General features: G+C 39.0%; 1 protein-coding gene across 1 annotated transcript in view; it reads left to right on the top strand.

Annotated features, from left to right (window-relative positions):
- Window positions 1-25,019, top strand: part of LOC127635835 (ubiquitin-like protein 3) — a 30,968-nt gene that overhangs the window by 4,589 nt on the left and 1,360 nt on the right. The window contains exons 2-4 of the mRNA XM_052116077.1: window positions 17,537-17,645; window positions 19,648-19,734; window positions 21,646-21,723. Coding sequence (XP_051972037.1) covers window positions 17,537-17,645; window positions 19,648-19,734; window positions 21,646-21,723 — 274 coding nt within the window. The remainder of the gene's footprint in view (window positions 1-17,536; window positions 17,646-19,647; window positions 19,735-21,645; window positions 21,724-25,019) is intronic.

Genomic DNA, 25,019 nt, shown 5'->3' with positions numbered 1-25,019 from the left:
AGCTGATACTCTATGACGGGACTGTGTCATGTTGTGTGGTATCATGCAATCTGTCATTGTGCCCCTCATGTGTAGGGGTAAATTAGTAGGGAATCCATCATGACAAATGCCAACTCACGAAGTATCCCCACACACGAGGAGAGACCTCCCTTATGGCTATTGTTCGTACTATTGTGTAGCATTGCACAGCACTTCTAACATCTAAAATTGTTATGTAAAAAGAATGTAGGCTGCTTATTAAGATGTAATTGTTAGTTAGCTGAAGTAGTGCTATTTGATATCGATACTTCAGCAACAAATAAATAGCATTAGATTACTGATGAGATCCAACAGAAAAGGACTTGAGTGAAAGTGCATAAAGTCTTGCAGTTGAACTTACTGAACACATGCAGTAATATGTAATATGGTAATTAGGTAATATGTTACCTAAATAAGCAATAAGATTATATAATATATTGCAATGTTTCGTTAGTACCGGTACACCATACAACCCTAACTCACATGAATAATAGCTATTTTTTAGATGTGTGCTATAACTGGTGGGCCATTAAACAGGTCAAAACTCCCTTAGGCTTGCATTGAGATAGAAGGCTTGAACACATTTATGGACCAAAATATAGAGACAGAGAGACAGAGACTTATGGGTGGGCTGTTTTGATTTTTCTCCAGTTAGCAACCACCCTAGAACACCTTAGAAACCACTTACAAATGCCATAGTAACCACACTCAAAACAACTTATCAACTGAATAGCAATGCCCTGACAACCACCCACAACACCCAACCATCACGGTGTGTAGTTTGTAATGTAAAAATCAAGTTTATTTGACATAAGGTTGTAAAAGAGTGATCATTACATGTTTTTTGTATTTCTGTTACTTTTTGTTATTAATGTTTCAGTGAGGAGGGAGAGAGAAAAAACAGGTAATTAAAAGGCAAATCTCTAAAGCAGTATGCTTTCTATTTGCAGAATAAATATGTATAGGTTCATATTAAACCATCTAATTTATGCCATCATGAGTTTTGCATAATTATATAACCAAGCTTAAATCAATAGAGCTAATCAGGCAATAAGAAAACAGAGGGACGTGTGTACACATATCAGTCCCTTTGAAGGTTTATTAGTTTATCCATAACATTCATTATATGATGGAAACATCCTCCTCCAACTATAAACAGCCTACCTGCTCTAGACAGCCACTTCCTGAACTCTGAGAGGAAAGTCAGTGTGAGAGAAAATGAGTGACTTAAACATATATAAAGATATAAGGTAGTTGAATAGGTGTCTGCAAATATGATATAGTATATTTTCATATTTGCTTGTATCTGTATACAGTGGCTCCCATAAGTGTAGCATTAAAAATGTCTTGCATTGTAAAACAAAATACCATTTATTTTAAAGAAACACTATTTTCAAGCAAAACATTTCACCAATTGAGGTTTGTAAGGTTTCAAATGATGAATTGAAAACAGTAGATATACTGTATTTGTATGTTTGTTTGCATATTACACTTTGTTTGATATTATGTTTCAAATGCAATTAAATGTACGCATGTTCATGCAGGAACCTAAGTGTTGAAATACTGTATGCAGCCAATGCATGTTTATATCAGTAAATTAGACAGATATATAAATAAATAAAGTGCTATGATTTGTGTAAATTGAATAAATTGAGTGTGTATGGGTCAGAAAGGGTTAAAAGGTATAGAGAGAATGGGGGGTGGAGGAAGTAGCTCAGTCTCACTCAATAAAGGATCCTTTCAGTAGAGTGAAGAACAATTTACATCAGCTCTGTGAGAGAGGTGCACACACACACAGTCATGGAAAGTTAGAATGATTCGACATCAGTTCATGTAAATAGTACTCAGCCTCTATTATGAGATGTTTAAAGTTATGTGAAGTGTTATTACATATTCATTTATGGGCATGAGTCAACGCATACCTGGATTAACATGTTTCCAGAGATGGGTCAGTTCCAAATGTGTGGAAGTTTTAGAGCAACTGACTGTAAAGACTGTAAACAGTCTATGGCTCTCACTTGACTTTATGGCATCATTGCACAAGCATTCTCTAGTAGTTTAGTGAAGTCACAGATTCAAATCTCACCCCGTCTCCCTTTCTCCTAGTGGCTTCTCCATGCCTCTCTCTCCTCCTTGCCAAAATTATTTCTCTGCTGAAAAAAAATGACCTAATCCATGATTTAAAGGGCTATTTTGTTCAAATATAAAAAATCTACCTCAACCTCATGTTGGTCCAAACTCATATGCCTTTCTTTCTTCCATGGAGCACTGAAGAATTAGTTTTAAAGAACGTTCACTCTGCTCTTTTCCAATGAAAGTGAATGGTGAAATGGAAGTGAAAGATTTCATTGTATTGGGAAAGAGCACTGTGAACATTCTGCCTAAAATCTCCTTTTGTGTTCCACAGAAGAATGAAAGTCATACGGGTTTGGAACAAGAGTTATAATTTTGGGGTAAATATTGCAGCATTTCTGCAGTGATAAGAATGCAACCTGGTGGTATTATCTCAGAGCTGGCTTTCCTGTTATACCATTTGACATAACTAATGAGTGAGAGCCTTGAGAAAGACTTGCATCATGACTTTGAATAAAAAACATCTTTGTGTTCACTCTAAAGAAAGATAAAAAATAAGTGATGCACAAATATAAGTTTAATATTCTCAGCTTTTCAGCAATGAAGTTAGTGTGAAGAGCTTTGCCTGCAGTGCAGCAATAGTAATTCTGAGAAAATGTGCATGATAGAAATATAAGATGAAACGGGGTGTTTCTGTTGGAGTCTAATACGTTGCGGTAATACAGTACTATCAAAAGTGCATTTCTATCGGAAGGCCGTTTCAATGATGGGAAGGGAATTGAATGGCTACCATCCCCCTGCTCTGTCTCTTTCTCTTTCTGCAGATGTCTGCCCTTTTTCAACATTAGGCACGTGGACTGGGCCTGCAGGGCAGGAGGCTGCCTGCCTTTATCTGGATAAAGGATATGAGATATTATTCTCTCTTTCTTGCTCTCTGTCACTCTTTCTTTTATCTTGTATCTTTTTCTATCCTTAATAGTGTTGAAGCACTAATTTACATCCATCAGGGAAATATTTGAGTTGAACTTTATAGGGCTGCAACTAACGATTATTTTGATAATCGACTAATCTAATGATTATTAGATCTTAAATATAAGTATATTTTGTATAAGTGTATTTTTTCACTTGGTTATACATGACAAAATATATTTATATCCAAGATCTATTCTCTAAAAGCAAGTCTAAATATCTTATATGCTGCTTCTCAGGTGAATGCGTTTTTTTTTAAAGGAGTTTTAGATATTTTTAAACATGAGTATTTTTAATATTATATAAAACATTCTCAGATAAAAAAAATATCTTCTACAGAATAGCTGCTTAAGTAAATGTACGTTGTTTTAAAGGAGTTTTAGATATTTATTTTGGAAAACAAGCCAAAACAAAAATAAATAAAAAACGTATTTTGTTGCATAATGTGGTGAAGACTCTCTCACCTTTCTGTTCACTTCAATAAATCTTTAACTCACAAAAAACAAACCCTCTCTTATTAATAAAGCTGTGCATTGAATAATTTGCACAGTGACACATATTATGATTCAATAAGTCACAAGCCATCACGTTATAATCTAGCTGCAGCTAGCGCGCGCTCGAGGGACGAGCATCCCCGCGACAGAATGTGCATCAGCCGGGTGCAGTTTCAATCTCCCTTAGATCGGGACACTTCTTGCAACTCATTGAAGAGGCACTGACCGCACAGAGAAATGCCAGTTTGTAGTTATTTAAATGAACTGCTTCCTTATTATTGTAACTTTCATAAAGCTATAATGCATTAAACATAACTGCATTAAAGATGTAACGCCTGTTTCCTTTAAATATGCTCGAAACGCTTGTTTTGCTTAAGCAGAGCTTCAGCTTCAGAGCTCCAGCTCTGCTTATTCCACAACGAGAGTGCTTTGTATTTATTTATTTAGTATTTTTGTATAATTCCATCATACTTCGCGATCTACTGTACATCACTTGAAGCTGTTTGGAAAGTTTAGAGTGTGTCTGGACTGTGAGCTGTGTTTTCTTCCTGTCCTCCATCAGGCACGAGCTTGCAGTGCTGCTCTCGCATCCCATCATTAGAGTTTCATATGGTCTTATGTTACATTACATAATATCAAAAGACTATTCGATAACGAATATTTTTGTCAACAAGTTGCCGATACCGTTGACTAACCGTTTCAGCCCTTGAGTTTTAAAAAGAACACCTTAGGGGGCCTGGGTAGTTCAGCGAGTATTGATGCTAACTACCACTCCTGGAGTCACAAGTTCGAATCCAGGGTATGCTGAGTGACTCCAGCCAGGTCTCCAAGCAACCAAATTGGCCCGGTTCCTAGGGAAGGTAGAGTCACATGGGGTAACCTCCTCGTGATTGCGATTAGTGGTTCTCGTTCCCAATGGGGCATGTGGTAAGTTGTACGTGGATCTTAGAGAATAGCATGAGCCTCTACACGCGGAGTCTCCGCAGTGTCATGCACAACGAGCCATGTGATAAGATGCGCAGATTGACTGTTTCCGAAGCGGAGGCAACTGAGACTTGTCCTCTGCCACCCGGATTGAGTAACCGCGCCACCACAATGACCTACTAAGTAGAGGGAATTGGGCATTCCAAATTGGGACAAAAGGGGATAAAATAAAAGAAAATAAGAACGCCTTAGCATTTTTTCTATGTACTTTCATTAATATCCATATGTATTATAATCCAAGCTGCACATTTCTATCTAGAATTGCCTTTTATCTTTTCTGTCTTAACTAGAGGTGGGACTTTACTATCACCTGTGGTGGGGAAAGTAGAAGCTGACATCTGCTCTCTCACAGAAGCAGATATCTCATGTAGCCATTCTGGACCAGCAATCTCTTGTTGTGGTTATGGGGATTTATTCATTCTAAATTAATAATTTAAAACCATTAAATAAAAATTATGAACAATGCTTTAAATATATACATTTTTAAATATAATCAATTTAATATAATCAATTGATTTAATAGTGTTTTTTTTGTATGCGACAGCTGTTAAATAAAAAGCTGAAAGGGGAAAAAGAGAAAGTGTAGTTTGTGTATTGATAAAAGAGGACAAGATGCTTCTTGAGGCATTGATAATCATTTTGTAATCAAAGCGTTACCCTTTGAATCGTAATCAAATTGAATCGTGAGGCAAGTGAAGATTCACACCTCTAGTCTTCACATTTTCCTTCATTGCTTCATTTACATTTTACATTTAGTAATTTAGCAGTCACTTTTATCCAAAGCAGGTTGGTCAGAATCACAAGGAGTTCTGTCTTGGCAAGGTTGAGCTGAAGGTGACGCTCCTTCATCCAGGCTGAGATATCTGAGAGGCAGGCAGAGAAATGAGCTGTGATGGTGGGGTATCAGGCTGGAACGACAGGTAGAGGTGCATATTGTCTGCATAGCAGTGGTAGGAGAAGCTATGTGCCTTAATGATAGGTCCGAGTGATGTAAATCGATAAGAGGGGTCCAAGCATTGATCCCTGAATCCCTGAGTTGTATTTCAAATAGAGCACCTTTTTGTTTGGATTTTCACTAATACTTGTATGCAGAGTAATCCTACACAAGCTACACATTTCTAGCTTCCTTCTTTTCTTTTCTCGCCAACTAGAAAATATTTGTGTAGTTTGTTTTGGCTGGTCTTCATTCTTTTTTGTAGAACAAAGATCATCTAACAGAGCAACCTTCAAGGTGTGTCTCGTTGACCTTAAAACACCCTCATCTTTAAACTGAAATCGTCATCAAAATTAATTTTACATAGAGAGATCTGTGCTTCCAGGTTTTTGTTTAATCAGCGGCATTACATTAACATAAATTGCTAACACTGTCTTATGTATTTTTACAAAGGTGTAATCAGATTCAACAAAAACCTGCCTCTTTGGAGGTGGTTCGAGATGCATTCCAGACTAAATTCGGTCAAGTGTAAATACATCTGGCTGTTGAAGCCATATATGTAAATTTACTATGCCCAAACAACACTTTATCAGCGTAGGAAAAATGCAAAATATAACAGCTACCGAGAATTTGCCTAGGGCTAGGATCGTTGGGATCATATCTTGAATAATTTCTTGATAACTTAAAACAATGTTTACTCAAATGAGTATTTTAATGGTATAAAAATTTATATTGAGAATTGTCAAATTGCTTTCATATGTAGGCAGAATGGACATTATAACTAAAATCTACTCAAATGAATCAGAATCAAATTTATTCTGAATCAAATTGGAAAATCTGAATCAATACCCAGCCCTAGTGTAAAGACGTGACCACTTACAGTATGTGTTTGTAATTGGCATGTTATCTGACAAATCTGTATTGATTTTAATGGTAATACCACCCAAGCCCTTGTTATCTCATCCAGTGAGATGTGTCGTTTGGGCCAGATGAGCACGTGTGAGGATGTTTGTGTTAGTGATTGACCGTCAGTATTGCAGATGGGGCAACTACTGTGCTGTGGATTAAGTACTGAAGCTAGCTCAAAATGATAACTCTTCACTTGTCTGTCTGTCTGTCTGTCTGTCTGTCTGTCTGTCTGTCTGTCTGTCTGTCTGTCTGTCTATCTATCTATCTATCTATCTATCTATCTATCTATCTATCTATCTACCTACCTACCTACCTACCTACCTACCTACCTATCTATCTATCTAAATCATTCACTTGATGTTCATCCTACTGTATCAACTGGCAGAGAAGATCCAGTCTCTTTTTGTTGCACATGTATGCCTGTGTGTGTGTGCACGCCCATGAGTGTGAGTCAGTTCTGAAATTCCTGCATAATTTTGTGCCAGCCCTAGAGGTCTTGAAGATAGAGTTTAATATCCCATGTCTAAATGTGCCATCTAATTTTCAGATCTCATGTCATTTAATACCGCTATCACTTTTTCCTGTGCAGGGCTCTTCATAATGAGAATACATAATGAGTCTGTCGCACAACTGAAAGATATTGCATATTAATGAATGGCCGGGTCTCATTCTATCAGATTTAAGCTCCAGAAACAATTCTTTCTATGTCATGAAAGGAACCTTTTATATGAGGGAATTATAGGATTTATTTTGTGTGCTGAAATCCATTCATTTATTTGGCTAGAGATTTGTGGCAGGACTGTGTTATCAAATGTGCCAAAAGTTATTGTGCCTTAGTTTTGGTCTTAGTTGAAGTCAGACATTTATCCTCCATTACCGTGTCCAAATGAGTTTCCTTCTGTCATTTTGTTCATGTTCATAATTTTGATCCCTACTAATGCTACATTATATAATACAACACAAACCATTTGTGCCACATTTCATTTTCTCTTTGGAAAAACAGAGGTCAAGTTGACCTGTAATGTTGAATATCTATGCAGATCCCTCACACAAACAATGAGAGGTTTACTATGCTAAGTGGTTTTGGCTTTCTCACAAGAGAAAGAATTGAATCCTCTTCACAAAGTGAACCAACCTGTTCTGTCTCATGTAGAGAAATAATAATAATACTACTAATAAAAAAATGGTTTGTGCACACTGTACTGTACCTAACAGAACATACCTGCAGTCTGTCATTAGTGTCTCTTTATTGACTAATAGAACTAGAAAAACAAAATAAAAATGGTCCAAAAAACAATTTCGCATACAGGTATAAAATTAACCATTATCAGGAATGATCATGATAATTTAAGTGTGCTTTTTAATTTACCCATTACACTTCCTTGTACACTCACTGAGCACTTTATTATGAACTCAATGGTCCTAATAAAGTGCCCGCCGTGGTCTTCTGCTGTTGTAGCCCATTTGCCTCACTGTTCAACTTGTTGTACATTCTGAGATGCTACTCTGCTCACTACAATTGTACAGAGGGGTTATCTGAGTTACTTTAACTTTTCGGTCAGCTCGAACCAATCTGGCCATTCTCTGTTGACCTCTCTCATCAGCAAGGCATTCCATCCGCAGAAATGCCGCTCACTGGATGTTTATTGTTTTTGGTACCATTCTGAGTAAACTCTTAGAGACTGTTGTGCATGAAAATCTCAAGAGATCAGCAGTTACAGAAATACACAAATCAGCCCGTCTGGCACCAACAATCATGTTACGGTCCAAATCACTGTTTTACTGTTTTTTACTTATTTGCATTTAACATTTTTAATCTACTTGTCAACAATGTTTATATTATGGACTTGATGGTTCCTCTGATTGAAAATCAAAATCAAATTTTAAACCATTTCTGAGCAAATATACCAAAATCTGAATATATGTAAAAGGGTAAAAAATATCTTGATACTTTTTAGTTATATTGCCCAGCCCTTTTTTAAATGTCCAAAACACTTCAAATCATCAGACACAGATATGGCCAGGTATACGGAATGCCCCATATTAGGCAGAGGCAAGAAAATGTTTACATTCTTGGAATTAAATTCTCGGAAAATCTCCACTTTGCACTTTTTCAGATATGCGGGAGAGATTCTGTCTGATGAAGTGGAGATGAGGGGGTGTAATCACAGTCTTCAAAACCACTTCTGTCTCGACTACATCACAAACTCCCAGAGAAAGCTATGACTTTGTTTGAATCAACACTGTGCTGTCTGGGGAAAGATGGATAGCATCACTTCTCTGTCTCGTCTGTTTATGATTTAACTTGAGTTCGCACATAGACGCAAGTTCTGTAACCACTGAGCAGAATAAAGGAGTTTTGTATCAGACAGAAGTGGATTTTCAAGGCACAAAAAGAGATATGTTTGTCTATTTTTGAGCTAGCTGGTCAGAGATTTCGCTATTCTGGTTGTGGGGTGTTGCCATTTTTGTATTTTTATTACTAAACAAGTCATGCTTGAAGCAGTTTTATCTCTTCTCTAAATATCATGAAATGTATGTATATAACTTAAACTGCAGCCTACTTGTCTGCAACAGAATTGTAACAATACAGTTTAATGTAGCCATAGTTATATTTACACCAGCATGGAACTCCAGTGGTTAATTTACTAATGAGGAGCACAACTTTATTATTACTCCTGGGCTTTACATTTTTTCTCTAATCTTTTCACTTTTTCCTTTTGTCTTGGCTTTTCTTTTTTCCCCAACCCACAATTCCTAATTATAATTCTGAGAGACTAAGGCCTCATTTACACTATGTAATAATCCATTTTGGATGATCTGATCATAAGTGGATAGTCCTAAATATAAGTGTAAAAAAAGATCTATTGCATTTTTGAGATGCGTTGTGCTCAGATATTCAGAGGTGGTTAGGGGCACATATTTCATCATTGCATTTGTAGTATAAACATGAATGCATCCCCAGACATCAATGTGGAACCAACTACTCATGTAACATACTTAATGCGGCAAAACTAAGGTTTTAAACTTTACTAGATGATGTTTAGAAGGTGCATTTGATTTCATAGCAGGTTTAAAATGTTCCCAGGAAAGCTGTCTCAGCTGACCATTTCTGATCGGATCACCCAAGACGGATTAATACCAGGTGTAAACAGTGTAAACACAAGCCCACAATAGGCTTCTGTGGACTTAATCACTAATAGCTCTTCCTGTGATCCATTCCAGACATGATGCAGGTTGCTTGATTTGGTATGGGAGGCCACGTCATTGTTTTTTAACCTGCTTACACAAACATACGTAGTGTATCACGACATAGAACTCACTAATTTCCTCTTTCCCCAAAATGGACAAATCTCTGCTGGAGGCGTTGTTTATAATATTGCTTTCATTGATGTAGGGTTGCATAAGTGCTGTGTGTGTGCCTGTTCCCTATTGCATAAATGTAATTCCCATAACAATCTGTCAGACCTCTATTCTGAGATGGGCAATGCATGTCACATCCACTGTGGTCAGCATTTGTTGTGGCTGCTTTTAGTTCAGACACCCTGCCTGACACACTCATTACCGTCAGCATATCTCTCCTCTCCCATCTTTCTCTCACCCACTATGTCACTTGTTTTGGCAGAACCAATGGGCTGTTTTCCTTCTCAAGCAGATAATCCTGTGTTAAACTTGTTATCCCCAATATCTAGAGAACCAGAATGATCATACTGTGAATTAGGCAACAGTAGGTCGAACATTTTGGTGCTGAAATTGGCCTATGCTTACCGAACTTTGAATCCCATTGTTGGTCATTCAACTAAAAAACCCTTTATTGTTCTCTTTATTCTTTATTTATTATTGCTGCATATTGTTGTTGCACTCTTGGTATGAATGTGATCTTTGCATAAGCCAAAAGTAGCCAGTGAATCTTTTAATCAGAGTGGAGATCCCATCGCTGCCCTGTAGCCTCATGAGTGAGGTGTTACGTATCGTCTGTGCCCCTAGGAATGTGTGTTTGTTTGTGCAGGATAGCGCTGGGGGTGATTACATCAAAGATTCCCTCTGTAGGTTTTGTTGCATGGAGCCGGGGCATATTTTGTAATGTTACTGTAGCAACTACTATCTGCACAGAAAAGGAACCACCAGCTTCCCTGCCAGAAAAATGGCAGCCTTTCCATAGATTACAAAATCATCCCCAGGTGGTTCTTATCTGCTGAGGCTGTTGGTGAAGTTCCTTGGAGGGAGTGCTGCATGTCGTATTACCTCATAGTGAGACTTGTCACCGAGGAGACGAGTCGCAGTGTCTAGAGTGTGATGCAAGAGGAGTGTGAGGATAGACGTGTTCCACCATAACAATTTTTTCTGTGATTACAACAGCTTTCCCCCCTTTCTGCATACGTCTGGAAACATTGTATAAATCAACGTCCTTCGGTTTCTCAAGCACAGCTCATTGGCATTCACCGGGTGAAGATGAAACTTGCATCTGTCATCATTAAAAAAAAAGATGTGGAAAAGATGGAGTGACAGAATGAAAGATGAGCTACAGAGAGAGAGAGAGAGAGAGAGAGAGAGAGATTAAGAAAGTTTGTGCCTGCAGGTGATTCAGGTCACCGCTCTCATGGAGGAACCGCTGCCACGGTTACCATCTCTATGGAAACTAGGAGGTGTTCCGTTTCGTCCAAACTGCTGTACTGATGTTTTTGAACAAGCAGTCTCTGGTAAATGGCAGCTTTCTGTGTGAGTCGGTCTGAGAGAATAATGCACACACACTCATACACGCACACATTGGTGCGGCTATCCTTATGAGGAGTCTCCATAGACATAATGATTTTATAATGTACAAACTATAGATTCTTTCCCATAAACCTATATTTTTTTTAAGTGATTTGAATTATGGGGACACTAGAGATGTCCTCATAAACCACATTTATAGCATAATAATACCCTTGTAATTACCAGTTGGTAACCTTAAAAAAAGTCCTTGGAAACCACTCAACCCTGCCCGTGTGTGTGGGTGTGTGTGTTTGAGAAGTTCAAATCAAATCAAATCAAATCACTTTATTGTCACACTACCATGTACACAAGTGCAACAGTAGGTGAAATTCTTGTGTGCAGTTCCTAGCAACATAGCAGTCATGACAGTGACGAGACATATACCAATTACAATAAACAACATACTTACACAACACAATTTACATATCAAATGTACACATACTTACACAACATGATAATTATATACAATACACACAATATAGAATACAATATAGAATACACAATATGCAATACAATAAGTATGGAGTATATGAAATATATATATATATATATATATATATATATATATATATATATATATATATATATGAAGTAGTATATTGAGGAGAATATGTTGACAGTCCAGTGTGAGATTACAGTTGAATAAAGTGCAGTGCTAATTATTGATCCTGAGAGATCAAGTGTTCAACAGTCTGATTGCTTGGGGGAAAAAGCTATCATGTAGTCGGCTGGTGCGGGTCCTGATGCTGCGATACCGCCTGCCTGATGGTAGCAGTGAGAACAGCCCATGACTCGGGTGACTGGAGTCTCTGATGATCCTCCGAGCTTTTTTCACACACCGCCTGGTATATATGTCCTGGAGGGAGGGAAGCTCACCTCCGATGATGTTCCTGGCAGTTCGCACCACCCTTTGCAGGGCTTTGCAGTTGTGCGCGGTGCTATTGCCATACCAGGCGGTGATGCAGCCAGTCAGGATGCTCTCTACAGTGCAGTAGAACCGTGTGAGGATGTGTTGGTTCATTCCAAACTTCCTCAGCCGTCTCAGGAAGAAGAGGCGCTGGTGAGCCTTCTTCACAACGGCCTCAGTGTGGATGGACCATGTGAGTTCTTCAGTGATGTGGACACCGAGGAACTTAAAGCTGCTGACTCTCTCCACCGGTACTCCATTGATGGTGATGGGGCTGTGTTCTCCGTCTTTCTTCCTGAAGTCCACAACAAGCTCCTTGGTTTTACTGACGTTGAGGGAGAGGTTGTGCTCTTGACACCAGCGTGTCAGAGTGTGCACCTCCTCTCTGTAGGCTCTTTCATCATTGTCAGTGATCAGACCTACCACCGTCGTATCGTCAGCAAACTTAATGATGACATTGGAGCTATGTGTTGCCACACAGTCATGTGTGTACAGGGAATACAGGCGTGGGCTGAGAACACAGCCCTGTGGGGCTCCAGTGTTGAGGGTCAGTGATGACGAGGTGTTGCTGCCCATTCTAACCACCTGACGTCTGCCTGACAGGAAATCCAGGATCCAGCTGCACAGCGAGCTGTTTAAGCCCAGAGCCCGGAGTTTCTCGTCAAGCTTGGAGGGCACTATGGTGTTGAATGCTGAGCTGTAGTCTACAAACAGCATTCTCACATATGTGTTCCTTTTTTCCAGATGGGAGAGAGCAGTGTGTATTGTAGATGCAATGGCATCATCGGTGGAGCGGTTGTTGCGGTAGGCAAACTGCAATGGGTCCAAAGAGGGGGGCAGAACAGAGCAGATGTGATCTCTGATTAACCTCTCAAAGCATTTGCTGATGATGGGGGTCAGAGCAACAGGACGCCAGTCATTTAAGCAAGTGATTGTGGCTTGCTTTGGTACAGGCACAATGGTTGATGTTTTAAAGCATGTGGGGACTACAGACACGGAGAGGGACAGATTGAAAATGTCCGTAAAAACACCAGCCAGTTGATTCGCACACGCTCTGATGACGCGGCCCGGAATGCCGTCTGGACCCGCAGCTTTACGGATGTTCACCCGTCGGAAGGATCGGGTTACATCCACAACAGAGACGGAGAGTGAATCAGCCTCTGTAGCCTCAGCCGCGAGTGCTCTCTCCGCGAGGGCGGTGGCGTAGTCCTCGAAACGAGCATAAAATGTATTAAGTTCGTCCGGGAGAGATGCAGCGGTGTTCATGGCGGAGACTTTATTCCGTTTGTAGTCCGTGATTGTGTTAATTCCCTGCCACATACTTCTGGAGTCAGTGGTGTTGAACTGACCTTCAAGTTTGTGCCTGTACTGGCGTTTGGCTTCACTGATGGTGTTACGGAGGGCATAACTGGCTTGTTTACGCTCCTCCGTGTTAGAAGAATTAAAAGCGGCGGTCCGCGCAGTGAGTGCCGCGCGAACCTCGCCGTTAACCCATGGTTTCTGGTTGGGGTATATCCGTATAGTTGTGGTCGGAACAACGTCCTCTACGCACTTCCTGATGAAACACGTTACGCTGTCAGCGTAAACCTCGATGTCGTCATCAGAGGCGGACCGGAACATCTCCCAGTCCGCGTGATCAAAACAGTTTTGTAGCGCAGAGTCTGATTGGTCCGACCAGCACTGGATCGTTCTGAGGGTGGGTGCTTCCCGTTTTAGTTTCTGCCTGTAAGCAGGTAGAAGTAGAACGGAAGAATGGTCCGATTTGCCAAATGGGGGGTGGGGGAGGGATTTGTAGCCATCCCGGAAAGGAGAGTAACAATGGTCTAAAACCCGGTCCCCTCGGTGTGTTGAACTTTATGTGTTGGTGGTATTTTGGAGCGATTGTTTTGAAGTTGGCTTTGTTAAAGTCCCCGGCAACAATGAACGCAGCCTCAGGGTGCGCGGTTTCCTGCTCACTTATACTCCCATACAAGTTCCCTGAGTGCCCGGTCTGTGTCGGCTTGTGTGGGGATGTACACAGCTGTGATGATGACCGCTCTGAATTCCCTCGGCAGCCAGAATGGTCGACACAGAAGCATGAGATATTCCAGATCAGGAGAGCAGAAAGACTTGATGAAATGTACATTCCTCTGATCACACCATGATTTGTTGATCATAAAACACACACCACCACCACTGCTTTTACCGGAGAGGTCTTTCGCTCTGTCCGCTCGGTGCACGGAAAAGCCTGTGATTTCTATGGCCGAGTCTGGAATCTCCGCAGCCAGCCAGGTTTCTGTAAGGCAGATAACACAGCAATCTCTCGTCTCTCGTTGGAAAGAGATCCGCGCTCTCAGCTCGCAGAGCTTGTTGTCCAGAGATTGAACATTTGCCAGTAGTATACTGGGTAGCCGGGATGGATTTGCCAGACGTCTTACTCTGATGAGAACGCCGGCTCATTTTCCTCTTTTCCTTCTGCGTTTCCGCGGCTGAGCAGCCCAGACAAAGGGCTCCGCCGGCGTGTTTGTAAACAGCGGGTCGGCATTAAGGAATTTGAAGTCCGGTTTTCGATGTGTAATTGTAGAACCAATGTCCAAAAGCATTTGTCTGTCGTAAACAATAAGGCAGACAACATCCAAGACAAAAAAACAAAGAACTGTAAACAAAACAAACAATAAACCGCAGTGTTGTAATGGAGCTCGCAACGCAGCAGCCATACTCGGCGCCATCATTGAGTCCAAGTTAATTTTATTATTAAGGAAAATACTCAGTTTTAGTTAAATAATATTACTTAAAGGGATAGTTCATCCAAAATGAAAATTCTGTCATTTACTCACCCCCAAGTTGTTCCAAACCTGTGCACATTTCTTTGTTCTGCTAAACACAAAATCTATGTGGATGGCTGTGGCTCAGTTGGTAGAGCGGGTCGGCCACTTAGTGCAGGGTTGGTGGTTCGAATCCCGGCCCACACGACTCCATATGTGGGTGACCCTGAACCCCAAGGTGCTCCCAATGGCAGGCTAGCACCTTGCATGGCAGCTCTGCCACCATTGTTGTATGAATGTGTGTGTGATGGGTGAATGAGTCACAGTGTAAAGTGCTTTGAATACCATTAAGGTTAAAAAGGTGCTATATAAGTGCAGACCATTTACCATAGTATTAAAAAACACTAAAACCCACAGCTGTTTGGGTACAAAATATCTTCCTTTGTGTTCAGCTGAACAAAGAAATTTGGGGGAGTGGCTTTATTTTATCCATCAGGAATTAATTGAGGATGAAAAATGAGAATTGGTGAGATCAGCCGTATATGTAATTTCAGACGTGAAGTAAGATTTGATAAAAGATACAAATACAAACATTTATTTAGTTTCTTTGGAATATCATGTATTGATTCTTATTTTTCACAATATTCACTTATAATTCACTCAACATATTTGAGAACAGAAAACATACATTATCTAGCATGTATGATCGGGCAATTTTTTGTTGCAGGCCATCAGATGAGCTTCTTGTCTTTTTATCTGGAGGATATGAATACTAATTTGAGGAAGTTGACTTTCTGTTGCACCTTGCACTAATTCGATTTCCTATTTTTTGACAGATACTCATTTAGAAAGGCCTTAAGATATTTTAAAATCTTTGGAAACAGAAGAGTGGCATAGAAATATATGTGCTGGGAAATATTTTGTAGATTTCCTCTGGTATTTCCTTCCTTAGTTGAAGCTTCATAAAATAGGGATCGCCTTTTGCCATCTGAGCAGTGTGGATCAGCCTAAATTAGATTTGAATGTGTGTGTTTGTGTGTTCATCCAACTATGGAATCTTTTCACAGAGGTCAGTGATGTAATTAAGCTTTAATTTAGCATGTTAAATCTAGAAAACCTTTTCTCTCTTAATGTACATTATGTAATGTATACTTATATCACTGTACTTTTAAAAGAGAATCCAACAAACTGGTCAACACTGCTGTGATGGGGTTTCAAATACAGCCACTGAGGGAGTGACAGTGAAAAGTTGGCATCTTTTTCTCTGGTCACTGCTGTAATACATCTATCTTTATTTTTCTCTCTTTTAGAAACTCGCTAAACAGGATAAGTGAAGTTTTTGTCTTTTGCTGTAAGTGCAAAGGGCAAACCAAATGCTGTGGTCTCCTATTTACCTTTATATGTTTGCGACACTGTCTACCACATTATAGTTTGCTTCGGCGTTCAAAACCCATACATTTGAAAAAGGGTCTATTATTTTGGCTGTGTGACAGAGTCCAATCCAGTGTGGATCAGCCTAAATTAGAATTGAATGTGTGAGTTTGTGTGTTCATCCAACTATGGACTCTTTTCACAGAGTTCAGTGATGTAATTAAGCTTTAATTTAGCATGTTAAATCTAGAAAACCTTTTCTCTCGTAATGTACATTTGTGAGTCTCTGTTGGTTGATATTCTTTCTATAGAAGGAGAATTAAGTATGTGCATGTGTTTTGATCTCTCTGGATGGGTTGTTGGAGTGTTGCTCCTGGCGCTAATCTGATTCTATAATGTGCTTAGAAGGATCTTTATTTCCATCTGCTGGTCTTTGCTGTGTTACATCATTGCAGCTGGCAGCGAGAGTGTTGTGTGTGTGTGTGTGTATGTGTGTGTGGGAGGAGGGGCAACACACTGGATTCTCTGATGTCAGCCATAGTAACACGTGCATCAGACATGCATTGCCCAGAGCCCTCTCTCTCTCTCTCTCTCTCTCTCTCTCTCTCTCTCTCTCAGCTTGTAACTCTTCTTGTCTTTGCTTTCAAACGAGCAACATTCTGTGATCTGAATTAATATCATATTTTAATAATAAAATAATAATACATATATATATATATATATATATATATATATATATATATATATATATTTTTTTACCAATAATCAAAACAAGCAAGTACAAACCCCCATTGAACCCCCCTATGATCAATGGTAACATGTTTAAATGCGTCATCCTGCAAAATGTGATAAATTGCTTTTTTGTTTTTTGCTTGCTCTGCTCTAAAATATTTAATCAGCTAGATATTGCTGATATTGTGTGAAAAGGGTCCATTGAAGACCTTTGTACACTAAGTAAGATTGTTTAAATCTATTAATTCAAAAGATTGGTAACTGATATTCAAATGAAAATCTGCCTCAACAATCTCAATGAAATCCTGTAGTCATGAATTACTCGCAAGGTAATGGAAAAGTTAAAGGGTTAGTTTACCTAAAATATTAATTAAATAGTAATTAAAATGTTGTCATCATTTGCTCACTCGCATGTCATTTCAAATCCATCTGACTTTCTTCTGTGACTCATTCTCAATGAGTGAATGGTTACTGAGGCTGTTAGTCCCTAACATTCAGACAAAATAAAGTTATACAAGTTTGAAATGACATATGGGTGAGTAAATAATAACATAATTTTCTTTTTTGAGTGTACTATCCCTTAAAGGGAAGTGTAGGGTGGTTTCTGATGACGGTTCTAATGTCTATTGTTTTGTTTGTGTTTCAGATCAACTTGAGGCTCATATTGGTGAGTGGAAAAACAAAAGAGTTCCTGTTCTCTCCAAACGACTCTGCGGCCGACATCGCCAAGCATGTGTATGACAACTGGCCAATGGGTACGTTACCATTAACCTCCAAAAATATTCATTATGACAGCGAGGATGCCACTATTGAATGTGTCCCCCTTTTACTGTAGATTGACACTGTTGACTCGTGTGAAGGATTTTAGCGCTTTTCTCGCCTGTCATTGTTTCGAGTTGATTCCTCTTTACAACCTTTTCTGTTTTCAGATAATCTGTGTAGCAGACAAATCGGTCTGTCTGAGTGAGTGGTAATCCTGAGCAGAGCTAGATTCCATACACTGCACACTGACCCAATGTCAATGACATGACCGGGGAAAAAATAGAGCATCTGTGTTTGTGTTTAAATGTCTGGCTGGTCATCTCTCTGCCTGTGTGTCTGAGGAGTTTGAAATGGGATTTACACATTTACGCTGCTACTTCTAATTTTTGGGAAAGTGCAGATGGTATCTAGACTTCTCTTTTATCTGTTTCCCAACTCACTCACTGTCTTCATGTGTCTTTGCAGATGTGGCTGCAAGCTTATTAACTCTTCTAAAAGCCATCAGCCTTTTATTTATCATAAATGAATTGAAAATTACTGAAATGAATGTGTGAATACTGTGAAATGTTCTCTGAAAGAGAAAAGCCTTTTGTCATACACGTCCAAAACATCACTAGGGGTGGTCTGGGATTGAATTAGCCTGTTTTATTCATAGCATACGGGCAAAGCAGAGCTTGACACGATGAGGACACAGGATGACCTTAACTTGAGTCTTGTGACTCAGTCTCCATTTGGATTGACTTATGGGCGAGAGAGGGGTGGGCTGTATGTATCGAGGAATTCTAATAGAGAAGGGTGAATAGAGAGTAAGGAGTGAACTACTAGAGCCTGGCTCTATAACCAAGTAATGGTTTGATTCCCAGGGAGCACACTTACTGCTAAACATTATAAAAAAATAGCTGTTTGTTTGAGAATCCCGATCAGGGGTGCGTTTCCCATAAAGCAATGTACTCACATGCATTGTTGTTGAAATTAACTAGCTAGTCACGAATGTTTCCTGAAACCATAGTAACTATGTTGCACATCCATCCTTCGAACCACATTGGATGAGCTGTCATTAATGATGTTACTCAGCGGGTGGAGGAATAACTTCTGCAAATATTAAATTATAATAACAAATTTACACCAGAAAGCCATTTCATTTGAGAAAGCTGCTGAAGAAACGAAAGCGGCAAGTGATTTTTAATGCGCTGCAATTGTGGGGTTTCTCTGTACATCAGACTTCGGTGATCCCCTGACATACTTGAGCACATATGCACATGTGCACTTTTCAAAAACATATTAGTACCACATAAGCATTAACATAAACACACAAATGTGGTGTTCTCTGACAGAAACTGTGTGTGATAAAGAGCTTACTCTTTACAGCCTTTAATCCCTTAAATGGCTGTACTCGTGTTTACACGACGTTTTAGAATGCCACTTTCTGCAAAACCCCGGAATAAATAGTTTTCTTAAGTACATAAAAACGTGGTCCAAGTGTTGACAGATTGAAATATAAATATGGAATGAAATATATAGAAGCCTCAGCAATGTCCAATGATGTCCACAGAGCCATCTAATAGAGAACTATTCTTCTTACCAGAGGTAAAGAGCTGTAGTTCAAACCACACAACTTTGCGATGCTGTTTGCGATTGTTCGTTGGAACTGCGGTTTTGGGAAACACCAAATCGTTGAACTATGTTGGTATCAATGGAAATTGCAACTATAGTTGGTTAACGATGCTTTGGGGAAATGCACCCCGGCTCGACACAGCTTAACCAATGGTTTGAGTTTGGGGCATGACTATCTGTTTATTCGACAAATAACAGATGAAGCGATTGTTCGGGAAACCCGTTTTAAAACATTCCTTTTGCTGTTCCGTTTAGTGGCACTAGTGGCGCACAAATTACACACTGCACCTTTTAAATGACAATGATCCAATGTAAGGAAACAGGGAAAATTATTTTCTGATTTGTTTTTCTCTTTTCTCTCATTCATTCCCTTTCTCTCAGACTGGGAAGAGGAACAAGTGAGCAGTCCAAACATCCTGCGCCTCATCTACCAGGGCCGATTCCTACACGGCAATGTGACGCTAGGAGGTGAGCTGCTCTCCTACACTTCTCATTGTCATTATTAATATCAAAACATATCACCCTTGTGCTGAACTCAACAGGGTAGAATGAGTTTGAAGCTTGACTATCTGTTTGTTTGACCAACAGCAGATGAAGGGATTTTTTGGAAAACCTGTTTTGGAACTCTTTCGATGGCAGAGCAAAATCTGTCCATATCATGCCTTAAATATAAGTCACAATGTAGAAAATGTTTTGTTTGGTTAACAAAAAAATTTGTTTCATGAGGAAACATCGAAATTAACTGATTTGATTTGAGCCAGAAAATTACTTAATATGACTAAATCAACCTAACACAACTATATTATTTAAGGACTGATTAAAACAGACTTGACCTTAGATTGTCACATGATTGGATGTGTCATGGTTTCTTTGACATTGAAGTTATAACTACACATATTTATTTTGGATTTGTGGTGGTTTATTTTGGTCTTGGGTGCGGTTCCTTCCATCACAGTTCAACCAATTGTAAAGAGGTGCCTAGACATTTTGTTCATGGTCCTGAAACACCTAAGCGTTGCTATAAAGTTCTCAAGCCATGAACAGAATTCACTTCCTAAACTAACATAGAAAGATTCCAAGAATGATTCAGCAAGTATTGATTGAAGTACTGAGGAAAATTGGGATACATGGAGGGGAAATATAGAGATGTGAAAAGAATCCAAGAAGGGATTTTGTTTGGCCGACAGACCAATCATCACGGAAAGAAAACAGGGAGGAGAGGATATTCTTTGGGCATGAACAGGAAGCATTTTTTTTATTTGTTTGACCATTCCTCCAACTAGCAATAAAAGATTGGGTGGGTTTGTGAATGTCTGTCTGAGAAAGTATTTGTTAATGTGTATGTGTTTGTATGATTCTATGATTGATCTATCTATCTATCTATCTATCTATCTATCTATCTATCTATCTATCTATCTATCTGTCTGTCTATCTATCTATCTATCTATCTATCTATCTATCTATCTGTCTGTCTGTCTGTCTGTCTGTCTGTCTGTCTGTCTGTCTGTAAATTGTGATTAATTGAGACAATAGGCCTTATTCATATTTGATATTTGATGGAAATGACAACTAGGCTGTGAGGGACAGACATACATATAGTCTCTTCAATGGGTTGTACAGTTGTTTAAAGAGTTTTTGGATCGTTCTACTGACAAAATATTATCTATCCAAGAAATTTTGTTAGACAAAATCTCCTGACAAAATAAGTTGTGTAAAATTAGATGTGATCTTGAAGCTTTTTTGATAGCAGTATACAGTGCATGTCATCGAGGAGACTGTAAGTCTAGTCCTCACCTCATTATCATTCACATAAAATCAAAGACGGTGCCACAGTGAATAAGGTCTATTAATCAACAATGAATCCTCTTTAGTTAAAATATGTTATTTTCTCCCAAATGCCGTTTATAAATATTTGTGACCTGTCAAAAGAGTTTGTAGACTATTTACTCATAACTGGGGGGTCTTTCAGTATGTTTTGTCTGGGGAAGCTTTTTCCATGGCTGAATAACTGAGCGAGTATAAACTCATGATCAGCTCCAAGTTCTGAACTTGTTTGGCCAATGTTGTGATGGTAGAATTCAGACAGGATTTGCCAGAAAAGTGTCACTTTGATAAAACAGGCTTACACCTTCTTGATTTAAGAGAACCAGGGGATGGAGACAGTTTGGCTGGTCTTTACAGAGTGGGTCAAGTCAGTGTTAGCTCTTGATAATATACAAGAATTAATGCCTTGCTTATATCCAGGTGTTTACATGTTGTATTTTTCCATAGTGGTCTACATGCTTTGATGTCATAGGTGGTCTAAAGTATAACTTAAATACTGACTTGTGTGTCCATTCAGTCTGACAATCTTTTTTTTCTTTCTTTTATTTCTTGCAGCTTTAAAACTGCCTCTTGGAAAAACCACAGTGATGCATTTAGTTGCCAGAGAGACGCTGCCCGAGCCAAATTCCCAAGGTAACCATTCTGCCCTCTCTCTTTTCTGTCCAGCCTTTGCTCACTTTTTCACACGCTCCCCGCCTTACAGCAGCCTTCACTTTGTTCAGAAATGACCAGTGTGTCATTTTTTCATACCTTAAGACTTTTTAAAGTTTTGACAATTTACATGACAAATTTAGGGCAAATATTTTATTATAATTTTTTTTTACTTTTAATTTTTTATATAAATTATATGACCAGTACATTATTTATAAAAAAGTTTAATAAAATGTATTTATAAAATGTATTATTTACTGAATATAAGTGTTTGGTATGAGGAACACAAGCAGCAAGCAAGTGTACTTATACAAGTATCCTTTATAATCACATTTAGACTTGTGGTGTCTGTAACACAGTTACAGATACAGATAAATGATGTCCATTTAAGACAAAAACAGAAAAAAGGAAAAGGTTTTTATCTGTAATTTATTGCTCAAATAAATGCCAAGCCATGTACTCTGTACTGTACTGAAAATGTGTAAATGCATTATAGATTTGTAATAACCTTTGAGTCTTATTTCAAGACACTAATTCACAAATAGAAGTGCTTAAATCAGTTAACACACTCACATTAAGAATGAACTGATAGCATTTGTGTCCGAGACTATCAGTGTATATGCGCCTCAAACAAGCCCCAGTCCACATCACTGCATATCTCGAAACTCTCACATTAAAGGGTTAGTTCTGCTGAACACAAACAAATGGTTTTAGAAGAATATTTCAGCTCTTTATGTTCATACGACGTAAGTGAATGGTGCCAACATTTTTAAGCTCCAAAATCCACGTAAGGGCAACATAATAGTACTCCACTTGACTTTTGTAGTTAAATCCATATCTTCTGAAGTGATATGATAGGTGTGGGTGAGAAACATATCAATATTGAAATCCCTTTTCCTTCACTTTCACTTTGTCCAACTATTTTTGGTGATTCACATTCTTTGTGCATATCGACAGAATTTATGACCAAAAAATGACCCACACCTATCATATTGTGTCTGGTCACATGGATTTAACCACGGGAGTCATATAGATTACTTTTGCGAATCCTTAATGTGGATTGTGGAGCTTAAACATTTTGGCACCCATTCACTTGCATTGTGAGGACCAATAGAGCTGAAATATTCTACTATAAATCTTCATTTGTGCTCTGCAGATGAAAGAAAGTCATACATATCTGGGATGCCAGGAGGCTGAGTAAATTATGAAATAATTTTTGGGTGACCTATCCCGATCCCTAAATCTGTGCTGCATGAACATTTTGAAGGTTTTGTCATTGATTGAAAGTGCTCGTCTTATGAGAATATGCTGTGGTGTCATTAACCATAACTTCACGGCCATGCCCACGGACTTTGCGCGTATGATGTAGCGCATAGCACTGTCCTTAAGACGTAGCGGTCTTAAATTAGGGCCTTTAAATGCCTGAGATGTTTAATATCTGACTAATGATGTGTGGTGTTCAGAAAATGTATTATATATCTAAAATATTACTCAAGCCCTAGAATTATCCATGTATAAGCCAATGACTTGAGAATTGTTTGATGGTGTTGTTCGTATTACTTATTTTTCTCTTGCAATTAATGCAGTGAATTGATTAACCTTATGATTCATGGCCCCCTGTTAAACCATTATTAATATTCCAGTGTGATATTCACTAAATTATAACAGCCCCTAGTTAAATTGAAGTCTGGAATTGTCACTTTAATACAAAGGTGTCAATTACTTAATGGAAATGAGGTGACATTCTCATTCTCTGTATGAGTTTGTACCACTACAAAATTATCAGTTTCTCTGGATTTACTATTTATAGGTATTTGTTTGAGTAAAATTAACATTTTAGTTTTATTCTAAAAAGCACTGACAACATTTCTCCCAAATATGAAAATATTGTCATTTAGAGCATTCATTTGCAGAAAATGATAGCTGGAACAACAAAATACTAATGTTTCAATATTTGGTGGATTAACCCTGTGTGACAAGGAGGAGGGCGTGGCCGGACAGTGAGGGTGCACGGCCGGCACTGAATCGGATGATTAGTGGGAGAGCGAGATAAAGGTGGGCCGGAGGAGCCAGTTTGAGAGGGAGAGATACGCACACGGCCGTGCTGCATGTGTGTTCGTCATGTTTGTTTAATGTTGTTATAATTTGAGTTTTGACTGTTCAGCCGGTTCCTGCCTCCTCCTCGCCACAAACATAAAACAAACACACACACACACACAAATGCAGTGCGGCCGCTCTCTCTCTCTTTCGATCTGGCGCCTCCAGCCCCCCTTTATCTCGCTCTCCCACTAATCATCCGATTCAGCATCGGCCATGCCCCCTCATGGCCCGGCCATGCCCTCCTCCTCGTCACATCCACTTCGCTAGCTAATTACACTTTGACATCAACACCATAGAGATTGTATGTTATCTATGTAGAATGTGCTAGACCGGAAGATCAAAGACAAAATATGCAAGATGGCTGCACGCTAGTTTCTCTGGCGCGTAAGGTGAATACAAGTCGGGAAAATTCATTCTTTAAGTGTAATTTGTAGTAAAGAAGCATCATTTATAATGCCAGCATTGTCAGATTTGACTGCTGATTTAAAATATGTTCTTTGATCTTAATCTTGACCAACCATTTTTGAGATTTCGGTGTTCCACCTATCTACTTGAATGGGGGAACACCGAAATCTCAAAAATGGTTGGTATTGGCATGACTGGAAATAGTCTCCCTGGAGCATTCTAAAGATGGCCGCCAGTGGACTGACTTGCTAGATAGATAATACTTACCAAAACTATTGGGTAAAATAGACCATTTGTAATTAGCTTGAACTATTTTTATAGATCATTTATGGTATTAAATGGACTATATCCATAATCGACTTTTCTCTTGTATTTTCTGTTGTCTTTGCTAATTGTAATGCATTATGGGATTGCCCATCTCGGCGAAGGCTACATGCGATGCAAACTTAGAAATTGGTCAAAAGAAGGTATCTAAGGAGCCTTTCATACCAAATGCATTTTTGCATCCATCTGCTCTGTATTTCAATAGTTTTTCTATTCAAACATGTGCTAGATGGACGTATTTGTCTGGTGCACCACATTTTTGTTTATTTTGTGCAGGAGCACCTTGTTCATTAGAAGTTTTATAAACCCATCTGCGTTAAAAAAACATTTTGCATTGCCTTCGCATTGGGAGCACGCCTATAAAATGCTGTCTAGGCAGGCCGCTCACTAGGTTTTGAAACAGAGCCATTGTCTATCGAAGCAACAGTGTTAAGTTCTTGTGTTTTTGT

Source organism: Xyrauchen texanus, chromosome 43 (assembly GCF_025860055.1).
Source record: "Xyrauchen texanus isolate HMW12.3.18 chromosome 43, RBS_HiC_50CHRs, whole genome shotgun sequence".
Classification (NCBI taxonomy): Eukaryota; Metazoa; Chordata; class Actinopteri; order Cypriniformes; family Catostomidae; genus Xyrauchen; species Xyrauchen texanus.
This window is presented reverse-complemented; position numbering and strand designations above follow the sequence as displayed.